Genomic DNA, 22,044 nt, shown 5'->3' with positions numbered 1-22,044 from the left:
TAGAAGTGAACGATGATGGAAGCTCTTTGCTTTCAGGTTTTGTTTATCAGAAACCAGTTGTCCACAAGAAGATCACTTCCCACCCAATCTGTGTGTGAAAGTAAATGGGAAACCATGCAGCCTTCCAGTAAGTAAGATGTTATTTTGATACGTCTATTTGGATAGCATTTATTGGGAGCTGTCTGTCAGAAAGTAGCCTGAGAATTTCTCCTAACCTTTGTTTTCACATTTTGGATTATTTGAATGAAGGTGGATAGATGTCTGGAAAAGATGGTAGAGTAAATAGATGTCTGGAAAAGGTGGTAGAGTAAATTGTTTCTCAGGACACCAAGTAATATAGACTCATAGAACCATTAAGGTTGGAAAAGACCTCTGAGATCAAGTCCAATCTTCTACCCAGCACCTCCATGACCACTAGACCTAGAGTGCCACATCCACTAGTTGTTTGAACTACCTCCAGGGATGGAAAGTCCAGTAGATCCAGAAGATTAGTCTTCAAAGCATGTAACAATAAGTTGTTATCTTTGACAAAGATTTTGCGGTCTGGCTGTAGTTGGGACTCAGTTGGAAGTCCTCTCTGCAGGGAATAGACCATCACAGGGCTAGGGAGCAAAACAGCTTGGTGAACTGGGGCAGTGCACAGGGTTAGGCTGGGTGATAAAAGCCAGGCAGGGGAGACAAGAGATATGACAAAGGTGCCTTTTAATACTCCTTGGAAAAGGTGAGGCTGTGTGTAAGGAGAGAGAACTTGTAAAACACCTGCACTTCTGTTGCCTGCTAGATAGCTCTTTAAATTGAAGAAGGAGCCTGGTTCAGGTGAGACACAGCTTTTCCTGGGGCAAGGTGGTGATGAGAGGGGAAGAAGGCAAAAGCAGTGTGTCTGTTTCTTTCTTACTGAGGGGGAAACTACGTTGATTTCTAGGGCTATCTTCCACCAACCAAAAATGGTGTTGAACCAAAGCGACCTAGCAGACCAATCAACATTACCTCACTCGTCAGATTGTCTACGACGGTACCAAACACAATCGTTGTTTCCTGGACTGCAGAGATTGGAAGAGTAAGTAACTTTGGTACAAAATGCTGTCTAAAGCTTCTTAGCTTCTGCTTTGGCATCTGTTTGGAAGAGCTGAAAGATAAGTGAGTTTAATTGTGCAGCAAACACTTCATGGTTTAGCGGTAAACTGCTCCTTCTTTTGATTGTATCTGCTAGGCAGATATTCTGTGACATCTAGGGCAGATATGCTCCCTTAGGTCAGTAGCCCTCACTTTCTTTTGGTGTGATCTCTCCCACTTCACCCCCCACCACTGATTCATTGAGGGCCCAGATAATAAGATCAAGACATCCTATATAACTTTTTTGTCTGTCATAACTTCAGATTTCAAACTCTCCCCTGATTTTAAGGTCTTTTCTAACCCTGTCTTGGCTTCAACTTGTAACTAGCATGGGCTAGAGTGGGCTTTTTATCACAGTAAATGTGGACATGTTCAGCAGGCAGGGTCCAGGAGATTTAATTTGCCTTTTTTACACTTCTATCCTCACAACTGCTGCCCTTATACTTAATATTTTAAAAGTCATGTGTTTATAACTTCTTTCTTTCTGTGGGGAGAACGTTGCAGTTGGTATTATAAAGCTGCTGGTGTTGCACTGGGCTAATTAAATCTGGAACATGCTGCAAAAAGATACTTCAATAAATTAGCCTCTGAATTAGTGCACTGCTTTCTGATGGCAAAGAAAGAAACCTGCTAGATGCATGTCACAGAGTCAACATGTGCTTGAAAAACGGTGGCTTTGCCACTGCAACCAACCGTCCTGCTTTTAGAAGTCCTGAAAATTATCCCGAGGTGAAACCTCGTCCAAGAATTTGTCAGTGTGCAAATCCTGGGATTCCTGAACCAGAGTGGAAAAATGCTTACAGCCCAATCATGCACAATGGCTGGTTATAAAGCATCATGATGGTGTTTCATGATGGATTTCTTGTGGAGCGTAAAACAGCCTCTGTCCAGATTATGGAATAAATGATGGCTGAGTGATTGTTTTCAAACCTCCTTTTATCTAATGAGAACTGCAGGTATTGGAAATAAGCATTGAAAAATGAACCTGGTTTTGGTTATGTTGCTGAAGTGCCTGTGTGCAAGCTGATGATTCATAGAATCCCTGAATCCCAGCATGGTAGGGGTTGGAAGGGACATCTGGAGATCATCCAGTCCAAGCCCCCTGCTAAGCAAGGACACCCACAGCAGGTTGCTCAGGACCACAAAGTCCAGGTGGGTTTGGAATTTCTCCAGAGAAAGAGACTCCACAACCTCTCAGGGCAGCCTGCTCCAGGGCTCCAGCACCCTCACACCAAAGAAGTTTCTCCTCCTGTTCAGGGGGAACCTCTTGGGTTCCACTTTGTGCCCATTGCCCCTTGTCCTGTCGCTGAGCACCAATGACAAGAGTCTGGCTCCATCCTCTTGCTTCCCCACCCTTTAGCTCTTGCTGAGCATTGATTAGATCCCCTCTGGGGCTGCTCTTCTCCAGGCTCAACAGCCCCAGGGCTCTCAGCCTTTCCTCCTCACAGGGATGTTCCAGGCTCCTCAGCATCTTTGTAGCCTTCGCTGGAATCTCTCCAGTAGTTCTCTGTCAGTCTTGTTTGTACTGGGGATCCCAGAACTGGACCCAATATTCCAGCTGTGGCCTCACTAGGGCAGAGTACAGGTTACTGCTCTGAATACAGTGCTGCATTTTTGCTTAGGAACAGCAGTGAAGATTTAGGGAAGAGAAATGCCAGGAGTCTGCACGGACTCTAAGCCAGACTCTTGTCAACTAGGTAGTTTCTCAGGCTTTGTAGCTACTTCAGTTATAAACCCCATATTGACTTGCAGCTTAGAATACAGAACTGAAGAGAGTGGCAGATTCTTCATGCATTTCATACAAATTAGATGCCAGTCAGGACCCCACTCATGTACTGCTTTCCTAAAGTGATTGTTTGAGACCTTGACAGTTTAACGTGAGGAATTGGATGTGCCCATGTCATACACCATTTGAATTGCCCTCCTCCCCTTCCCTTCAGAGTCAGTTGCATGTCCCAACTGGTGTACTCTACCTTTCCTCAAGTCATAATTGTCATTTTTTTGAGTGTTTTTTTTTTTTTTTTTAAACACAATCTGTTTCCAGAGCCTTCTGTACGAGCTGCCTTGGGCAAGTTCCTAGCTTTGTAGATTCAAGCTGTCAGTAAATAATTTCACAATGTTAATTAGCATTTTTCTAACTTCTCTCCTAATTGAGGCATTAAACAAACAAGTTAAAGCAGTAGTGGCTTTTAACGATGGGAGAAGCCTTCCTTGTAAGAATGAAATATTTAAAATGTGGCAGTTTTGACGCTCTTTCAATTTGGGTAATTTTCTGAGAAGATATATGACTGAAATCCCATCTTGGGATCCTGGTGGCATCCTAAATAAAAGATGGAAGATGTCACAATGGTGTGGATTAATTTTTTTTCCCCTTTGCTTTGCTAGTGGAAACACACATGGCAGTTGTTAGGGGAAGCCTTTAATTTTTCAGTTTCAAGTGTATGAAGGTAGCTACAGGTTTAGTAAATGCTGCTTATATCAAAAAGTAATTGATGTACCCTGGTGTGAGAATACAAATCTTCTCCTTTCCATGTTGAGGGTGGAAAGGAGAGAGGGGTGTTGCTGCTGGATGTCACATTTTTAGACAGACAGTTATTATCTGCTGCTGTTAGTAGCTAACAAGGGGCTTCAGGAATTTCAGGCTGTGGTTTGAAACCAGTTAGTGATGTCAGGAAGAGCTCTGCCATTCCTACTTGTTCCTTGAGGGAAGGCTTACCCTGCTTACAGGGGAGCTGGCAGAGTTCATCTTCACTCTGCACCTGACCTGCTTGTGCACCAGATTATTTTTTGTAGTGGCAGAAGTGAGCCTTCCTGGCTTTTGGCTGAACGTTGATGGGGAGAAGTGACCTAACCTCTTCCAGCAGGGATAAGTGACCTAAGCTCTTCCAGAAGGGAAGAACAAGACAGTTGGGAGTGGTGACTTCTTGCCCGCTCTGGTTAGAATCACTAGAGTACACCTCAGCTTCACTGAACTCTTGAACTCTTGAACTGCCTTACTTCTGGTAAGCCTTGGCAGTGAAGTTTGCATTTCAGAGACAGCAAGTGCAGGAAGATAAGGAAAAGAAAGTTGAAGAGTGCATCCAGGCTGAGTGGGGAATGCTGCAAGCAAGGCGTCTCTTTATGCGTTGCTTTTGAAGAGGCATTGCTGCTGATTGTCCTCTTTTAAAAACAAAAGAAACTTTTATTTAAAAAACAAACCTAGAGTTTGATCACATTTGACTTGACAGCTTCCCTTAAATGTAGAATCTTAGAATCATAGAATCTTAGAATTGGTTCAATTGGAAAAGACCTCTAAGATCACTGGGGCCAACAGTTGACCTAACACCACCATCATGTCACTAAATCATGTCCCCAAAGTGCTATGTCCATGAGTTTCTTGAACACTTCAGGGACTGTGACTCCACCACCTCCTTGGGCACCCTGTTCCAATGCCTGACCACTCTTCCAGTAAATAAATGTTCCATTATCTCCAACCTAAACCTCCCCTGGCACAATTTCAAGCCATTTCCTCTTATTCTATCACCTGATACTGGGGAGAAGAGACCAACATCTATGGCTGATGTATAATTACCTTTCTGAAATGAACTGGAGGCTGCATGTCCCAAGTCAGATGTAAGACTTCCAGAGGTGTCCTAAATGCTGTTTGAATCCTTTGATTTGAAGCTAAACCTAAGCTCAGTGAAGTGTGATGTCCCTTTTGGTGCATCTCTCAAGCTCCAGCCCGGGTGAAGCATGATGGTTTTTCTCTAGGCTGAAAACTTTGCCATCTAAACTCTCGTAACTGCTTCAGGAACGCAGTGCCCTGTAATCACACAAATTGCATAAGCAGTGTATAAAATCCAAGCTGTCTTTTTGGTTAACCCAGTGCTGACTTGAATTTTTGTTGTGTTTTCTAGAACTATTCCATGGCAGTCTATCTTGTCAAGCAGCTGTCCTCTACAGTGTTGCTGCAGAGGTTGCGAGCAAAAGGAATACGGAACCCTGATCACTCTAGAGCTCTAAGTAAGTCTGATGTGCTGCTTGTTTGAAAAAAAAAAAAAAAAAAACAGGGAAAACTGCTTTTGTAAAAGGAGATTTGAAATAGGACTGTACTGACTGAGGTTTGGACTTCCTACAATTCTCTGGGTTTGGAGAATCTGATAGTGGTGTGCTTTGTATTCAGTTCCAATTCAAAGACTCAGAGGCCTTTGTTTGTACTAGGAGCCAGTCCAGGAACCCTGTTGACACTGTGAAGGGGAAAAATGCAAGAGAATCTCTTTTCAGTTCAGCCATACTGGCTTTGTTTCCTCAGAACAGAACAACTGTATTTATATAGTTAACTGAGTAATTCAGTACCTCAAGCAAGCTGACCTAAATGCCTGATACTGAACCTTTATGCTGACATGCTGGAGGAAAGTCTCCCATCAACACAGTTTTTTGTTTCTTTGGCACAGTATTGTGGAGTGAGCTCCTGGAGAGAGAGTGTCTAGCACAATCCTCCTCCCAACCCCCTTCAAACTGAAGTGTGAGCTTTGCTGCTTTATTGTTTTCTCTGACAAGCACATGTTGGTATAAGTTTCTAAGAAAAAACTACTGTGTGTTTCTTTATCAAGGAGAGGGGTGAAAATACCAACACCTGACAGCTGTTGGTCATCCTCTTCAATGTTCAGATGATGGGTGTTGTAGTCAGCACAGGACTTTCTCCAAAAGGGGAGAAATTAGTCCACCAGTAAAAGCTCCAAAGCCAGTGGCATTAGCTTGTGCTAATGCAGTATGATGATTTTAATGCCCAGAAATCTAGATTGCTTTCAGGTGAATCCTGCTCTGTGTGTACAAGGTGAGACTGAGGGTGTATCATAGATTCCTAGAATGGCTTGGGTTGGAAGGGACCTTAAAGGTCTTAAAGTTCCAGCCCCCCTGCCTGCCATGGGCAGGAACACCTTCCACTAGACCAGACTGCTCAAGGCCTCATCTAACCTGGCTGTAAACATTTCCAGGGAGGGAGCATACACAGCCTCCCTGGGCAACCTGTTTCAGAGTCTCACCACCCTCACTGGAAAGGATTTCTTCCTAATCTCCAGTCTAAATCTTCCCTCTTCCAGCTCAAGGACAGTCCCTCTCATCCTGTCACCACAAGCCCTTGTAAAAAGTCCCTCTCCAGTTCTCCCATAGTCTCCCTTCAGATATTGGAAGGCTGCTATAAGGTCTTCCTGGAGCCTTTTTCGCTTGAGGCTGAACAGCCCCAGTTGTAGGTCCAGCTCATAGAGCAGGAAGAACATGGAACTGACTCATTCATTTAACCAATGACTTCTTCTAAAACAGTCCTTATGAGTAAAAGTAGAGGATGGGTAAAGGTGAAAGCCTTCTGAAGTTCTAATATTTCACAGCAGTTGTTGAAAACTCAGATTTTTCTTGAGGTACTTCTGGTTTCTTATTTCTGCTGTTCAATTTTAAATCACAGGATGGCTTGAGGAGTATTTCAGAGGGTTACAGTGGTGCTTGTCCATCTGAGAGTTCCTCACACAGTTTTTTTAACGTGCTTGAAGTTAACAGTCAAGTCAATGTGGCTCATCTTGTCTGTAGCTTTTAAATGACTGTCAGGTACAAAGCTGCATGTGAATGAAAAGAGACATTCCTGTATAAATACATTTTTAGTTTCAGATGAGCTTTTCCCACTTTTCACTTTGTTAAATCTTGTCATATATGAGCTTTCTAGAGGGTAAAGACAGTTGTGTTACATGTTTATTGTGTGAGTCTGAAACAATAGTCTCTGCTGCTTGCTTCCAGTGGATGTGGCAAACTGAGTTTAACACACAGTTTCAGGCTTGTTTTATTTCTCTATCATCCAATTTGTGATTTAAATCAACTCTAAAATGAATCTTTTCTTCTTCCAGTTAAAGAGAAACTGACTGCTGATCCAGACAGTGAAATAGCAACAACCAGCTTAAGAGTGTCTCTTCTTTGTCCAGTAAGTTTGGGGTTTTTATTCCCTCAAAACTGATTCTGATCAAAATGTAGCTATTCTAATAGAGGTTAGCTTGTGTTTACCTGTGTATTAACTTTGTGGGGATAGAATCCAGTGCAGAAGTCAGCTGTCACTGTGCTTAAGTGTGTGATACAGCCCTGAGAAAAACAGTGTTTCGTTAGCTTGAAAATACTCTCCAAAATTACCATAGAGTCATTTGGGTTGGATAAGCCCTTTAAGATCATCAAGTCCAACCATTCTGTAGCTCTACCGAGGCTGATGCTAAACCATGTCCCTTAACACCACATCCCTGCCTCCTTGGGACACCTCCAGGGATGGGGATTCAGTCACCTCCCTGGGGATCCTGTTCCAGTCTTTGGGAACCCTTTCAGTGAAGTAGTTTCTTCTGATGTCCAACTTAAACCTCCCCTGGTGCCACTTGAGGCTGTTTCCTCTCATCCTATCACATGTTCCTCGGGAGAGGAGACCAACCCCCACCTAGCTCCAGCCTCCTTTCAGGGAGCTGTAACCTCCTTTTCTCAGAGCTGAACAACCCCAGTTCTCTGAGCTGCTCCTCACCAGATCAGTTCTCCAGACCCTTCACCAGCTTCATTGCCCCTCTCTGGACCCACTGAAGCCCTTCAATGTCCTTGGAGTGAGTGCCCCAAAACTGACCCCATGATTCTAGGTGTGGCCTCAGCAGTGCTGAGTACAATGTTTATTGTATGTAAGCATACATTGTAATCTCTCAGTAGGTCTTCTGAGTGTGCAGTTTGGGTCTTTGAGTGTGGTAAAACCACTCTCAGTGGGAAGGTAGGTGAACCTGATGATCAAAATAGCTCTCCAGCCCTTGTCTGCAGCCAGAGCACTGAGCATCTTTTAACTGAAGTTGGCTATAGACTTCTGTGCACTTGGAGCGTTTAGCAATCACAGATTGTATGAAGTTGGAAGGGACCCTCAAAGGTAGTCTTGTCCAGCCCCCTGCAGTCAGCAGGGACATCCCCAGCTAGATCAGGTTGCCCTGGACCCCATCAAGTTTGACCAGTGTCTTGAGGGATGGGACCTTCACCACATCTCTGCACAACCTGTTGCAGTATTTCAGCACCCTCGTGAAGAACTTCCTGATGTCCAACCCTGCTGCAGTTTAAAGCCATTGCCCCTTGCCCTATCACTACAAGCCCTTTTAAACAGTCTCAGCTAATCTCAGATTAATGTAATAATCTCAGATTCAAAACAGTGCAGTGTGCTAGAGGTTGTTCGAACAAAATTTATTCCAATTTTGAAGTGGGAGAAGAGAGTTGTAGTTAATGTGGTAGTAGCAGGGGTGTACCTTACCTTGACCTGCTAATTGTTTTTCAACCAGGCAGATGCAGAAATAGTTTATACCTGAGTTTCTTATCATTGTTAAATGACACAACGTTAGAATTTGTGCTCTTATTTTAATTCTGAGGACTTGGTGCTCTTGTTGCCAGAACCATGAACTTTCTTGGTATTGATTGAGGCAGTATCTTTATTGCAGTGTAACTTTTTAACCTCTTTTCACCATTAAGGATACATCTGTTTCCTGCTTTGGCTCAATCTGCTCAAGTTTGTCAGGAAATCTGCAGTGTTGAAATCTACAGGAGAAAACTGCCTTTATTCTTTCAAAACTGCAGCTTATTTCTCAAGTTATTCACTATGTTCTTAAACTCTACCAATGTAAAGATAAACTTTTTGACAGATAAGCATTGCTTCCTAAGGAAAAGGAAAAAAAAAAAAAAAAGCACAGTTAACATTGTGGTTCCTTTTTATATGTGCATGAGGTTATTGTAAATCTTTTAAATGACTTTTCATCCTCTTCAATCTGAAGCCTTTCTCCATATCAACACTGATGCTAACTAACTAATAACACATTTATAAGGAAGATAAAACCCATCTGTAAGAAAGATGTAGAGATTACACTGACACCATAAAATGCTGCTCTGTAAACTTAGAACCTCATAACCTATAATCTTATAAACCTCTGAACTCTCTGAACTTCTGTATGACATCAAAAGACTGAAGGATTTTGGGTCCACACCTGCTGAGTTGAATTTTTATTGTACTCTTAGTTCTTTATTATTCTAGAAAGCACAACAATAATCCTGTTGGGTTTTTAGGTTGTTCCTTTAGGCACAATATCCTTACCTCTTAAAATTAGTTTCCAATACAGCCAAAAATAAGCATCCCTCAGTAGGAATGAAATGGCTGTCAGGGTTTAGAAGTGCCTGTGTGCTAATTCATTATCTGAAGTTAATCTTCATGCATTTCCTGGAGTTACAGATTTTTACTTGATTTGTCAAAACCACCTTTTGGGGCAGTTCTGTTGCTTTATAGATCATTCCATGGGAGTTTTCTGACATGCTTCTTTTTGTCCTGATCGCCTCCATTACTGACAAAAGTTCTGCAGTGCTCTTAGATGCATTTCTTTTTCTTGATGACTGTGGTTCAGAGGAGTTGATATTACAGCAGGAATATCCTCTACAGCAGAGCTTTTAGGACTGCAGGTTTATTGTACCTAGAGATGTCACATTCTCTTCTGCTTTCTCAGAGTTCTTGCCAAGGGTAGAACCAAAACAACAATAGGGTATTAGGTTGCAGCTCCTCTGAATTTCTACCTTTGTCAGTATTTCCTCACTGTTTTTCCTGACTGACACACAAAACAAAGTCTACAGCAAAATTATTTTGAGTGTCTTTGCCTCTGTGTCATTTTAATAGTGCCTGCAAAACCTACAGACTGGACTTCTTCTCCAGTGTGTTTCTCATTCAGTGCTGTCTGATTTCACTGTAGCTCTTGGAATAATCCAAAGGTTTGATGGGGCAGAGGCTGCAGCTTTCAGTCTCTCCTTGTGAACAAGAAAGGTTATTAGCACGATTCAAACAATCCTCAGGTCAGAATGTGATTTTATTATTGCAGCCTCCAATTTTTTCCTTGCTAGCTTGTAAGCATTCGGCTGAGGGAGAATTCTTCTTTCTTGTAAATAATTTGTGCTTACTCTCTAATGCTTGAAAGTACACATTGAAAATGCTGATTTGGTCTCCAACAGCAGAACCAAAACTGCAAGAAGGCTGCATCTTCAGCTCTGTTAATGTGAAGTGTTCTCCCATCTCATTCATATCATGGGGGCAATTCCCTCTTGTGTCCACTTCACTGTGAAATAAATGGAATTGGCTCTTGGGATGAGGGTGGCAGGTTTAAACCTGACCACCTTTCTTTTGCCCTCCCAACAGTGCAGAGCGAGGCAGCTTCCTCTGCATTTGTTTTGGATTGCTGCTGAGCTTTTTTTAGCACAGAGGCTTGCTCTCCCTCCGAGATGATGGAGTACAGAGGAAAAAAAAAAGCTGTCCTTAACTATTGGCTGAATCTAGCCAAGATACAGCAGGCAAATGGGCTGGACTGAGCCTGGGTTTCAGGAAGACGCTTAGAGATTTTTTTTTTCTTTTTATTTTTTTTCCCCTTAAAAGAAAAATAAATAAATCCTCAGGCTCTGCAGCCAGACCAAATGTTTAACTGAACAAAAAATTCCGAATGTAGCCTTTTACTTGCAGGTTTTGCAGCTTTGTTTATAAATCCTTAACTCCTGGTTTGGGTGCATAATTAGCATGAGAAGATAGGGAAGGGTTGTATGCTTGTAAAAGAAACGAATGCAGCATTTCTTTGGCTGCCCACACAAGCAGGGATCGAAGCAGTAAGTGTTGGGAAATAGAGTTTTTTCCCAAAGTTAGGGTGCATCCTTTCTTTTATGACCTTTTCACTTGTCAGCTCTGCCACAGCTTGGGGCAGTATGGCAGAGCTGATCCAGAAGGTTCAGTGCCAAAAATGGGAAAGGAGGCATCAAGTTGTTATCGCTGAGCTCGCTGGGTCTGTCTGCATGTGTGTGGCAATCCTGCTGCTGTGTAGAAATCAGAGCCACAGTTTTTTATACCAAAAGGCTGTCAAAATGTTTCTGCTTTAAATCTGCCTTTTTTTCTGACTCAGGGGATAGGTATTTATGTGCTTCCTGCAGCACGTGTCTTCAAGCTTCCTTATTTTGATTTTTGCATCACACAGAACCATCCCAGGTTTTATCTCCAGTACCCTTACTCTGAGCTAGGAGATTCTCATTGTGCCCAAAAGACAAATGAGCCATTGACCTACCATCTGGGAGATAAGAATTCATAACAGACATGGATCAGGGGGCCTTGCTTTGTTGGGGGTTGAATATGTGATAGAAATAATGTACTTGGTCATGGATTTGGGGGGAGGGGGTGCCAAACACATGGCACAGCCAGCACCCCCTGCAGTCTGAGCTCCCCAGCACCATTACTGCAGGCTCCCCAGGGAGTTCTTCACTCCCCTCCCATCTGGTGGTGAGTTTTGTGACAGTGACTGAGGGTCAGGGGGAAGAAAAACAAGCAAGATCCTGCAGTCTAGCTGTGAATTCACAGGGAATGGGGTGGAGGGATTTCTGCTTACGGGGATGCAACAACAACAACAACAAAAAAGCATCATGGAGGAAGTAGTGGACTGTGAGTAAAGCCTTTGTTCTTCATACAGTTTTTAGTTTACTGATATTCTGAGATTGAGTGCCATCCTGTGGCACCCGTCTTGTACTGCTCACAATCAGTATGCATGACCACAGTACTGGCTTAAGCCCTACTAAAACCAGTTCCTCCTACTATGCATTGGAAAACCCTCAGCCAATTCTAGCAGTGAAATAATTGTGTATATTTTAGTCAGATTTATCTTAATTTCAAAATACTCAATATAAATAGTCCTTAGATGTGGGGATTGAAGACAGTTAATAAAGAATTGTTTTCTTGGTTTTCAATGTGAGAAAAGTCTTGTTGAGACATTCCTGCTTTTTACCTTTAGTGTGGTCAGTCAGAGCCCCTCCTAAACTCCAGTGTAAGCACTTTGCCAGGGATTTTGGAGGAGAGGAAACTTTTTTATTTTAATTTCAGGTGAACATGAAACACCTTTCACTGTCTAATCAGTTTTGCTTTCATCATACCTTCATGTTTTATGGTCTGACTTAGCATTGATTTATTGAATCCAAACTAAGGTGTTGCTGTTCCACAGTGAGTGCCTGAACACTCACTGTATTTAGCTCTCCTATGTTATCTGCTCCACTTAAGCACTCAGCTATGATTTCTTGTATTAAACTTGTGGCCTGCAAAACCTCACTGTCCTGGCCTTCTTACACTCCTGAAAGAACTCATCTTCTGTCTTATCTTCCATGAACATTTGTAGACCCTTTGCAGTCTTGAGTAGTGGTATTACAAGAGATGGTCAGGTAGAGAAATGCATCAGGAAATTATCTGCAGTCCTGCAAATTAATTTTCTGTGTGCTTGCTTCTGTGGCTGTAAAGTTAAAAGTAGCTCTGGTAGTGCTCTGATGAGATTTGGACAGCAGCTTGAACTGTGAGTAGGTAGGAGAGGACTGACCCATGCTCATCAGCCTTTCAAATACCAGTGAAGAAGAATTCTTTTTTGTGGTTCATCCAGGATATTTGTATGTTACAGTTGCTTAGTGCGGAATGTGGAAGGATGTAGTCTTCAGCTTCTTTGATCAAATGTAGCTAAAAATTGTGATTTAAAGTAACTTTTACACAATAATCAAGCCTACAGGAAGGAGGAAGCAGTGTATGTGGAATGTGTTTTAATCAAAACATGAATGTGTGAGAGTTCTTAGAGTAAAATTCACCCTGTTGTGGTCTCTTTTCAGACTGAGGAAAGCTCTGTTCATTTCATACCAAGATGATGTCATCTTGTCTTTTTTTTTTTTTTCCCCTCTTTTTTTCTCCCTTCTCTTAAAGCTTGGCAAAATGAGGCTAACTATACCATGCAGGGCCTTGACTTGTTCACACCTGCAATGTTTTGATGCCACTCTGTATATTCAAATGAATGAGAAGAAACCAACCTGGGTTTGCCCTGTCTGTGATAAGAAGGCTCCCTATGAACATCTCATTATCGATGGGTAAGTCAAACTGCAATCAAAAAGGATGTACCTTCCACACTCTGCTTACTGTTCTGGTGCTGCACAGAAGAGAGTGCTCTGAAATGTTGGCTCTCTAGCTGTGATCTCTTTTAAGTTACACTGTCACTGAATTTCCCCACTGTGGGTGAGAAGTTGCTAACCAGGTACCTCTTCATCTAGTATTTAGAAGGATTGTGGTCACCAAACTGCTAGAGTTAATAATAATAGAAAGGATTCCTTCAATCCAGGGTAAGTTTTTGAGCTGTCTTACCTGAAATGGTTGTGTTTTCTTAGGTGCTCTTTCTCTTTTCTTCAGTATTCCATAGTGCTGGATCCTTAGGTGAGAACAGCACCTGTGGTCCTGTCTTTTAATGAATCAACTGCACAACCCTGGCATAGTTGATAGCAGTCGTGTTGGATCACATAAATACTGCCCATCCTCCAAATGCATGTGAAGTTCCATGTACAATTCCACTCTTGGGGAGCTGGTGTATATAGAAAGGGACAGGAATCAATTCCCTGGTTCTGCCTACCTGCAAAACATTCAAAAAAATACAGAAATCTGGGGTTGGTTCCTATAAAGAAATGCCAAGTATGTGTTCCTGGGCTTGCATTTTAATTCCTTCTACAGGAATCTTTCCAAAGTGTGATAAAAAAGTAGAAAACAAATAGAGTCTTCTGCTAATGCCCTCAGAATGTTTTACTCCACAAACAAACAAAATGCCCAAACAACCAAGCAAACCACCAAAAAAGCAAAACTAAAACCCTCAAGCTAAACAGAACCCCAGAAAAGCACCTCACAAATGACTGAGTCCTTTTTCAGTGAGTGTCTGCTTCATTTTGGTGATCTGTCAGTAAAGCACAGAATTGTGAAGGATGGAAAAGACCTCTAAGATCATCAAGTCCAGCCTTCTACCCAGCACCTCCATGACCATAAGATTGCTCAGGATCACCTTTAAGACCTTACAAGAGGCTCTGAAGGAGGCACTCAGGGCTCACAAAGGCTGCTTTGGAAACCTGGACCCTAAGATTTCCACATTTTCTGCTTTGGATCAAAGAACTGGGGTTTCTTGTTCCAGGTTTCAGCCTGCAATAGCAAAGATTAAGAAAAGTCTTAATTAAACCAACACTTTTTCCTTACTATTTCTTCTTGTGTTGCCAGGTACGGATGTTGGAGGTTAGGTGATACAATCATAGCATCCCAAAGAAAGTTTTTTCTAGCAAATGTCTCATTCTGGGAAAGAGTGAACTTTCTCACTAATTAAAGCAAAGCTCTTTCCTACACAGAACCACATGAATAGTCTTGCTCAAAAGCTGGAATTCCCACTGGGAGTGATGTGGTGCCAGGATCCTAAAAGGTTTAGGAGGCGCAGCTAGGAGGAGAGGCTGTAAGTTTAGATTCCCATGCTCAGCTTTTCTTAGGAAGTTTTGTGCTTATAAAGAGGTTTCAGAACATACCTGTACTTAAATGCTCAGCTCTATGGGCTCCTTTAAGATAGGAGCTATCTCACTTAAATATTGTCAAAGATAAATATGGATAAGGAGGAGATTTAAATTATTTAAAAAAAATAATTCTTCCTTTGTTTTGGAATGAAAGGATGAATGCTCACATTCTTCCTTTGTTTTGGGAAATGGAGATTTCATGAGCTCTGCAGGATTCCACTTTCTAGTTGTTTTAAGTGAATGTTCAGGCATTTATTTTAGATACTTTAGATTTTTCACAGATTTCCTTTTTATTAAGGAAACAGATGAGAGAAGGGTAGAACAAGGAAAGCTTTCAACTCTAAAAGCACTAATTCAAACTTACACTGACTAATAAAGGTAGCACAGGGGAAAAAAGGACTTAAGCTCAGTGGACTGATACTCAGTGTTTTTGATTGCCAGGTTGTTCATGGAAATCCTGAAGTATTGTACAGATTGTGATGAAATTCAGTTCAAGGAGGATGGGTCATGGGCTCCTATGAGATCGAAGAAGGAAGTGCAGGAAGTAACTGCGTCTTACAACGGGGTTGATGGTGAGTTTTGTTTTGGGGTGGATGGGCTCAGCGTCACACTGCCAAACTGTTCAGTAGTGATGTGTCTCTAACTAAAAAAGGTTTATTTTTGCATGGATGTTTGTAGCTTTTAATGGTTGGTTGTGAGGAAGATTGCTTGAGTTATAGTATCCCCAAATCCCAGCGTGGAAGGAGTTGGAAGGGACTTCTGGAGCCCATCCAGTCCAACCGCCCTGCTAAAACAGGGTCACTCACAGCAGGCTGCCCTGGGTCACAATGTGCAGGCAGGTTTGGAATATCTCCAGAGAAGGAGTCTCCACAACCCCTCTGGGCAGCATTCTCCAGGGCTTCAGCACCCTCGCAGCAAAGAAATTTCCCTTCACATTCCAATGAAACCTCCTGGGTCACATTTTGTGCCCCTTGCCCCTTGTCCTGTCACTAGGCACCACTGAGAAGAGTCATAGATCCATAGAATGGTTTGGGTTGAAAGGGACCTTAAAGATCACTTGGTTCCAACTCTCCTGCCATGGGCAGGGACACTTTCTGGTTTCTCAAGACACTAGATCTGGTTGCTCAAGGAGTTGTCCAGCCTGGCCTTGAACAGCTGCAGGGAGGGAGCATCCACAGCCTCCCTGGGCAACCTGTTCCAGTGTCTCACCACTCTCACTGTAAAGAATTTCTTCCTAATATTCAGTCTCTCCTCCTTTAGCTTCAATCCATTCCCTCTTCTCCTATCACTACAAACCCTTGTAAAAAGTCCCTGTTGGGCTTGTTTGGGGCTGATGGCACTTTTTCAGTTGCCATTATGTAGTTTTGTTGTTTTTTGTTCTAACCTGTAAGCTTTGTGAAGATGTGTAATAAGCTGTGATGCTATGGTGATTGTAGTGTTGTTGTAAGCTACAGCTTATAATGTTGACTTCCTTGGTACAGGATGCATAAGCTCTTCCTTGGAACATCAGGTGTCTTCTCACCAACAGTCAAATAAAAATAAGAAAGTGGAAGTGATTGATTTAACCATTGATAGCTCATCAGATGAAGAGGAGGAGGAACCATCTGCAAAGAGAAGCTGTCCTTCCATATCTCCAGCATCACCATTAAATAATAAAGGGTGAGCAGAAATACACAGGCCAATGCAGAGAGAATACACTCATGGTGGGGAGTAGTAAAACAATTCAAAAGAAAGAGTATATAGAAAGTTCTGCATGTGGTTTATATCCCGATTTAGTAGCTTGTAGCAAATGGATTCGATCTCAGGTCACAGGGCCTGAGAAGACTGGCATAATAACTTTGACCTGAGTGTTTAAAACAAAAGAGTTTTTCAGCTGTGTTTGTGCAAATGAGTATCAAAAAGGTTTGGTCTTTTGCAAATCGGGAAATGTTTTACTTGCATAGAGAAATATAAACACAGCATGTGGAGTGAGAAAGAGAGAGCAAGGAGGAATATGCGTGTGCTTTGGGAGCGTGTGGGGTTTGGTGGTGCTTATGCCAGTAGTGGAGTAATCAAGAGTGCCAGAATAACCTGATCACACCCAGGCAGCCAGGCTGCTAATAGCACCCTGTTTGCATAAACACGTGGGGATGAATGCTGAGGCTGAGCCCAAGGGATCCTGGTTTTGAAGTGCCTACAGCTCCAGTGATGTAACTGTGATCACTTTAAGTGATCACCTGAAACTCCTCAAGACCTTTGTAGCTTGTCTTCCATTGCTAATTACTTTGTAGAGCATAAATACTGTGTTATGATACAGATTTGCACATTTTTGAGGGATTTAGGGTACTTCTAGGATTGTCTTTTTAGGAGTATCTGTAACATTTTTATAGCAGAGATCCCAATACCACTTATAGACAGAATCCTCAGGTTCTGTGGTTTGAGGCTGAACTTCCCTTTGCTTTCAGTTTTGTTAAAGTTCAATTTAACTTGGAATGAATTAACTTCTCTGATAACATGTTACTGTGAGAAGAAAGCTTGGGGAGCATGTGATGCTCATGGCTTTTCCCCTTACCCCTTCCAGTCCCTATGAGACATTGAAGCTTTGTGATGCTTTGAAATCTAGTAGAGTTGTTGCACGGCCATCATCACAAAGTTCTTAATGTGTATTGGGAGGTTGACTTTGTGTTAAATGTGAAAACAGGCAAACTCTGCATAGGGCAGAACTAGAATCATGGAGTTGTAGAATTGGGTTGGAGAAGACCTAGTCCAACCATCAACCTAGGACTGCCATGGGCACTAAACCATGTCCCCAAGTGCCATGTCCACACGCGTCTTGAACACCTCCAGGAAGGGTGACTCCACCACCTCCCTGGGCAGCCTGTTCCAATGCCTGACCACTCTTGCAGGAAAGAAATTGTTCCTAATCCCCAACCTATACCTCCCCTGGGGCAATTTCAGGCCATTTCCTCTTGTTCTATCACCTGATACTAGGGAGAAGAGACCAACCCCCACCTCACTACCATCTCCTTTCAGGGAGCTGTAGAGAGCAATGAGGTCTCTCCTCAGTCTCATTTTCTCCAGACTAAACAGTGCCAGTTCCCTCATCTTCCTATAAGAGTTACTCTGTTGACACTTCATCAGCTTTGCTGGCCTTAGGAACCTTCAAATGCAGTTCTTTTAGCATTAAAGACTATATTTTACTCTTGTAACAAGCCTTTGTTTCTTCCAGCATTTTAAATCTACCCCATCAAGCATCTCCTGTGTCAAGAACACCCAGCCTTCCTGCTGTTGACACCAGCTACATCAACACATCACTTATCCAAGACTACAGGCATCCATTCCATATGACACCTATGCCTTATGACTTGCAAGGTGAGCTTCTGACTGCTCATAGCTGTAAGTACAGCTCTCCAAGCACTGCTCATAGAATCGTAGAATAGTAGGGGTTAGAAGGGACCTCCAGAGATCGTTGAGTCCAACTCCCCTGCCAAAGCAGGAGCACCTAGTACAGGTCACACAGGAACACATCCAGACAGGTCTTGAAAGTCTCCAGGGAAGGAAACTCCACAACCTCTCTGGGTAGCCTGCTCCAGGGACCAGAAGAAGATTTAAACCCACAGTTATTTGACAATCCAGTAGCACAAAATAGTATTTTGCATCAATAGAGGATGAGATGGTATTAAAACAGAGGAAAATTTGCATTGATACTGTAAGTCTTTTAAGGGTGGATGTTTTTCAAGCTCCAGTACAGAAGAGAATGTGAGATGTCATCAGTGTTACACTGGGTTCATTTCAAAATAAATAGTGGGAAATTTGAGAGCTGTTTCTTTTGTTTTGAGAAGTTTAATTTTTTTCTTTGCCTCTTCACAGGTTTAGATTTCTTCCCTTTCCTGTCAGGAGACAATCAGGTAAGTCAAGGAAAATCAAGTCATATGGCAGATATTCTTTTCTGAGGACTTGCTGATGTGGCTGTGTAGGCAAGGAAGCAGCAGATGTATGATGGAGGTGTAAATCCAGGCAGGCTGCAGCTTTCTTTTCTACACACAGAAACTGTGACCAAACATAAGCATTCTTTAAATAGGGGTGTAGGACAGGACATAACAAATGGTAAACATTGAGATTTCCAGGGGTTAAGTTCAGGCACCTACTGTTGTACTGTGGAGTGACCCTTGGTTGTGGCTGAAGGCCCACCAGCCACCTCCTTAGCTTCCTCCTTAGTTTTTCAGTCCTAAGGTCTGACTTGGGCCATCTGACAGGGCTGGGCCCCACCAGTGGGATTCTTGACAGTTCGTTACACAATTGGTTTGGTGGGAAGGGACCCTTAAAGGTCACCTAGTCCAACCCCCGTGCAGTCAGCAGGGACACCTGCAATTACAGCAGGTTGCTCAGAGCCCCAAACAACCTGACCTGGAATGTTTCCAGGAATGAAGCTTCTCTGGCTAACCTGTTGAAAGTTTTGGGAACTAAGCAGGTCATTCTCAAAAGGAATTTGGGATGGCAAAACCTTCCACTTGACCACTTTTGCTCTTGTGCCTCCAAGAAAAGAAGGGGGCTGTGGTGGCTCTCCTGCCCTTTGTCCCTTCATGTCTGTTGTACAGTCTCAAGGGGGAGAGTTGCACTAATTGTAGAGGGATACTTCTGTATCATAATTAAAACCAGAGCCTGCACTGGAGATTTTGGATTTGGAAAAGCTCTTTGCATAGTCAGTAAAACATAAAAAGGGGAGCTATTCTGAAACAAACAGCATGGAAGTCTTCTGCTGCACTCCTGTGGCATAGTTAATACCAACACACAAGTATTGGGGAGCAAGGACTACCTTGTAGATGTGTTTCATCACAGCAGAAAGAACCATCAAGAGCAAAATTACCCTACAGAGAGATTAGATTTAAAATCTGATCCTGGAGAGAGGAAGTTGTTGCCTTTTCAGGGGGCTACCCAGCAAAGTCTAACTCAGGACAGCCCTTGCTGCCACCTGATGGGACTAAGCCTGCTGGTTCTAGATGTGCTTTCCACAGAAGTCTACTTTTGTCCACCAGCAGTGGTTGCTTTTTTGAGCAGAGGAGAGGGATGGCAAAACGTTCCTTTGAATTTGGGGCGGGGGGGGGGGATTTTTCCAGCCAAGAAATTTCTGGGAAAAGGTAAGAGCGCTGCCCCTTACCATTCCTCACTGGTTTGTGCATTCTGTGGTACTGTTTGCTGTCACTGATAATTAGTATTTCCAATTTCTTTTGGCTTCAGAAATCAGGGGGCTGCAGAGGTAAAAGTTGACTGCATCTGTCCACTTACCTTACAGAAAGGTTGAGTAGACAAGCTGGTGTAAAAAAACAGAAGCTGTCAGAGCTTTAGCTTACAAATACCTTCTTTCTTTTTTTTTTTTTTTAATTTTTATTTTTTGTGTGTGCTGCACTGAATCAAAAGTCTGAAATATAACTTGAAAATGTTGTTTTTCCCCCCCCAGCATTACAACACCTCCCTTCTTGCCGCTGCAGCCGCGGCAGTTTCCGCCTCAGATGATCAAGAACTTTTACACTCTCGTTTTTTCCCATACACTTCATCTCAGATGTTTCTCGATCAGCTAAATGCAGGAGGAAGCAGTTCTCTGCCAGCCACAAATGGTAGCAATAGTGGCAGTAACAGCAGTCTTGTTTCCTCCAACAGCCTGCGAGAGAATCATGGTCATCCAGTTGCAAGTAGGAGCAGCACGGACACGGCGTCTATCTTTGGTATCATACCAGACATTATTTCCTTGGACTGATTTTGTTGGGTTTTTGGTTTTGTTTTTGGGGCTTTTTTTTTTTCTCCTTTTTTTTTTTTTCTTGAAGCAAACGAACTCATCAGGAGGAAATCTTTGTGCTTGGTTTTACTTTATGTTAGAAAACATAGACAAGTTGGTTGTTTATTATTTTTTGTTGTCGTTGTTGGTTTGGTTTGGTTTTTTTGTTCCTTTTTTTTTTTTCTTCTTCCTTTTTTTTTAGGGGAAAAAAAAACTTTATGTGTACAGAGAACAAAAGTATATTTTCAGTTTTACTTTTGTATATAAACCTAAGATGGCCTCACTGGTAAAAATAAGAAAAAAAAAAAGAAAAAAAAGTCACAAAACAAAGAAAAAAAATGAAGAAAAACAAGGAGCTTCAGTTTGTTTTTATGGATGCTGAAGATTTTACACCTGTGCATTTGTCATGTGAGTTACTTTTGGTTTCCTCTCTGCCCCTCCTCCCCCTCTAGTTTGGACACAAGTGGCATTTTTTTTTCACAGTAACATAAACAGGAAAGGAGCTGAATTTTTAAAGTTCAAACTTGCGAGAGGGTTATGTCTCCTCTTGGAGGCATTTAAAACCTTTAGTGGTGGAATCTGATTCCCCTATCCCATGTTAAGCGCTTAAAACGGAATAAACCCCACCCAAACTGTTCCCAGCACCCCCTCTGTTTGCAGGACAGAGCCTTTCAGGAGTGGGTTTGGTTTTTTCAGGGTTTCTTTGGTCATTTCTGGGTCTCTGTGACCCTCTCTGCAGGCAGTGTCTGGTTTTTTTTTTTTTCATTCCATGCTTTACTCAAGCATGTGGCACAAGCTCGTTAGCACACTGATTATTCTCGAGGGCCAGACTCAATCAAATCTCAGGCTGAGGAATTGCTCAGCTGTGCTTATGTGTGGGGACAAGACAGGGAAGTTTTATAGCCTTTAGCCCCAAGTGAAAGCATCACCACGTTGGAGTGTAGGGTTTTGTTTTGAAGGACTTACTGTAAAATCATTTTAAAATAACTTCAGATCCTAATCAGCAAAAATATTAAGCATGTGCCAGCTTTAAATCTGTGGAAGTGCTTGTGCTTTCGAGTTAGCCACGCGTGTATAAACAGCCTGTTGAATCCAGGCCTGTCTTCTTCTGTCTGGAGAAAACCTACTTTCAGTAGCAGATCAAATACCTGCTTCAATTTCTGCATGGAGTTCACACTTCCAAGTGTGAACTTGTCAACAAAATCCAAAGGAAGAAAATCCAAATACCAACATGTTGCTCTTGCATGGTTTGTGCAGCTGGTAACAGCCTTGGTACATTGTCTTCTGACTTCACAACCCTCCAAATCAATAGTAAATGTTCAGTGTGAGTCTCTGAAAACCAAAAACCAACCCAATCACCAAGCCCCCACTGGGTAGCCCTTGTACTCAACCCTGTTGCTACCTATTCTTAGGGTAGTGGGTTTCAAAATTCAGTTTCCTCTTTTTGGCCTTGGAATGAGTTTGATTTCCCTGCTTAATGTTTTGGATTCAGTACACTTCTGTTGAACTTTGAGCCATACTGACTTCCTGGTTTCTTTTTCTCTGTTTATATTGAGGTTATGCATGACATAGGAATTTTTTTTTTTTTTTTTTTAGAACTGATGAGTCATTTGGGCTGATCTTTTCTTGCAGTGTGTAAATAGCTGGAATGCAGTTTTTCAGGAGATTAATCTTTAGAGAAAAGGGGGGAGGGAAGGAAGTGATTCTCTTGTGTCCCAAAGTCCATGTCAGAGAGAGTAAATATTTCCTCTGGTGTGAAAAATATTTTTATAACTGGTTGAAAGTGCAGGTAACAAGTTTATCAGGAAAGAGTG

General features: G+C 42.4%; 1 protein-coding gene across 2 annotated transcripts in view; it reads left to right on the top strand.

Annotated features, from left to right (window-relative positions):
- PIAS1 (protein inhibitor of activated STAT 1) overlaps positions 1-20,235 on the top strand; it is a 73,476-nt gene extending 53,241 nt beyond the window's left edge. Inside the window, exons 5-14 of one of the 2 annotated variants that reach the window (XM_054388231.1) lie at positions 37-127; positions 923-1,057; positions 5,010-5,115; positions 6,987-7,060; positions 12,875-13,035; positions 14,920-15,050; positions 15,960-16,137; positions 17,687-17,829; positions 18,328-18,365; positions 19,916-20,235. In XM_054388231.1, the coding sequence (XP_054244206.1) occupies positions 37-127; positions 923-1,057; positions 5,010-5,115; positions 6,987-7,060; positions 12,875-13,035; positions 14,920-15,050; positions 15,960-16,137; positions 17,687-17,829; positions 18,328-18,365; positions 19,916-20,212 (1,354 nt within the window). In that variant the 3' untranslated portion in view covers positions 20,213-20,235. The remainder of the gene's footprint in view (positions 1-36; positions 128-922; positions 1,058-5,009; positions 5,116-6,986; positions 7,061-12,874; positions 13,036-14,919; positions 15,051-15,959; positions 16,138-17,686; positions 17,830-18,327; positions 18,366-19,915) is intronic. The other variant, XM_054388232.1, reaches the window with a different exon arrangement.
- The last annotated feature ends 1,809 nt before the right edge of the window (positions 20,236-22,044 follow it).

Source organism: Indicator indicator, chromosome 16 (assembly GCF_027791375.1).
Source record: "Indicator indicator isolate 239-I01 chromosome 16, UM_Iind_1.1, whole genome shotgun sequence".
Lineage (NCBI taxonomy): Eukaryota > Metazoa > Chordata > Aves > Piciformes > Indicatoridae > Indicator > Indicator indicator.
Note: the sequence above shows the minus strand (reverse complement) of the source record. Positions and strands in the feature narration are given on the sequence as shown.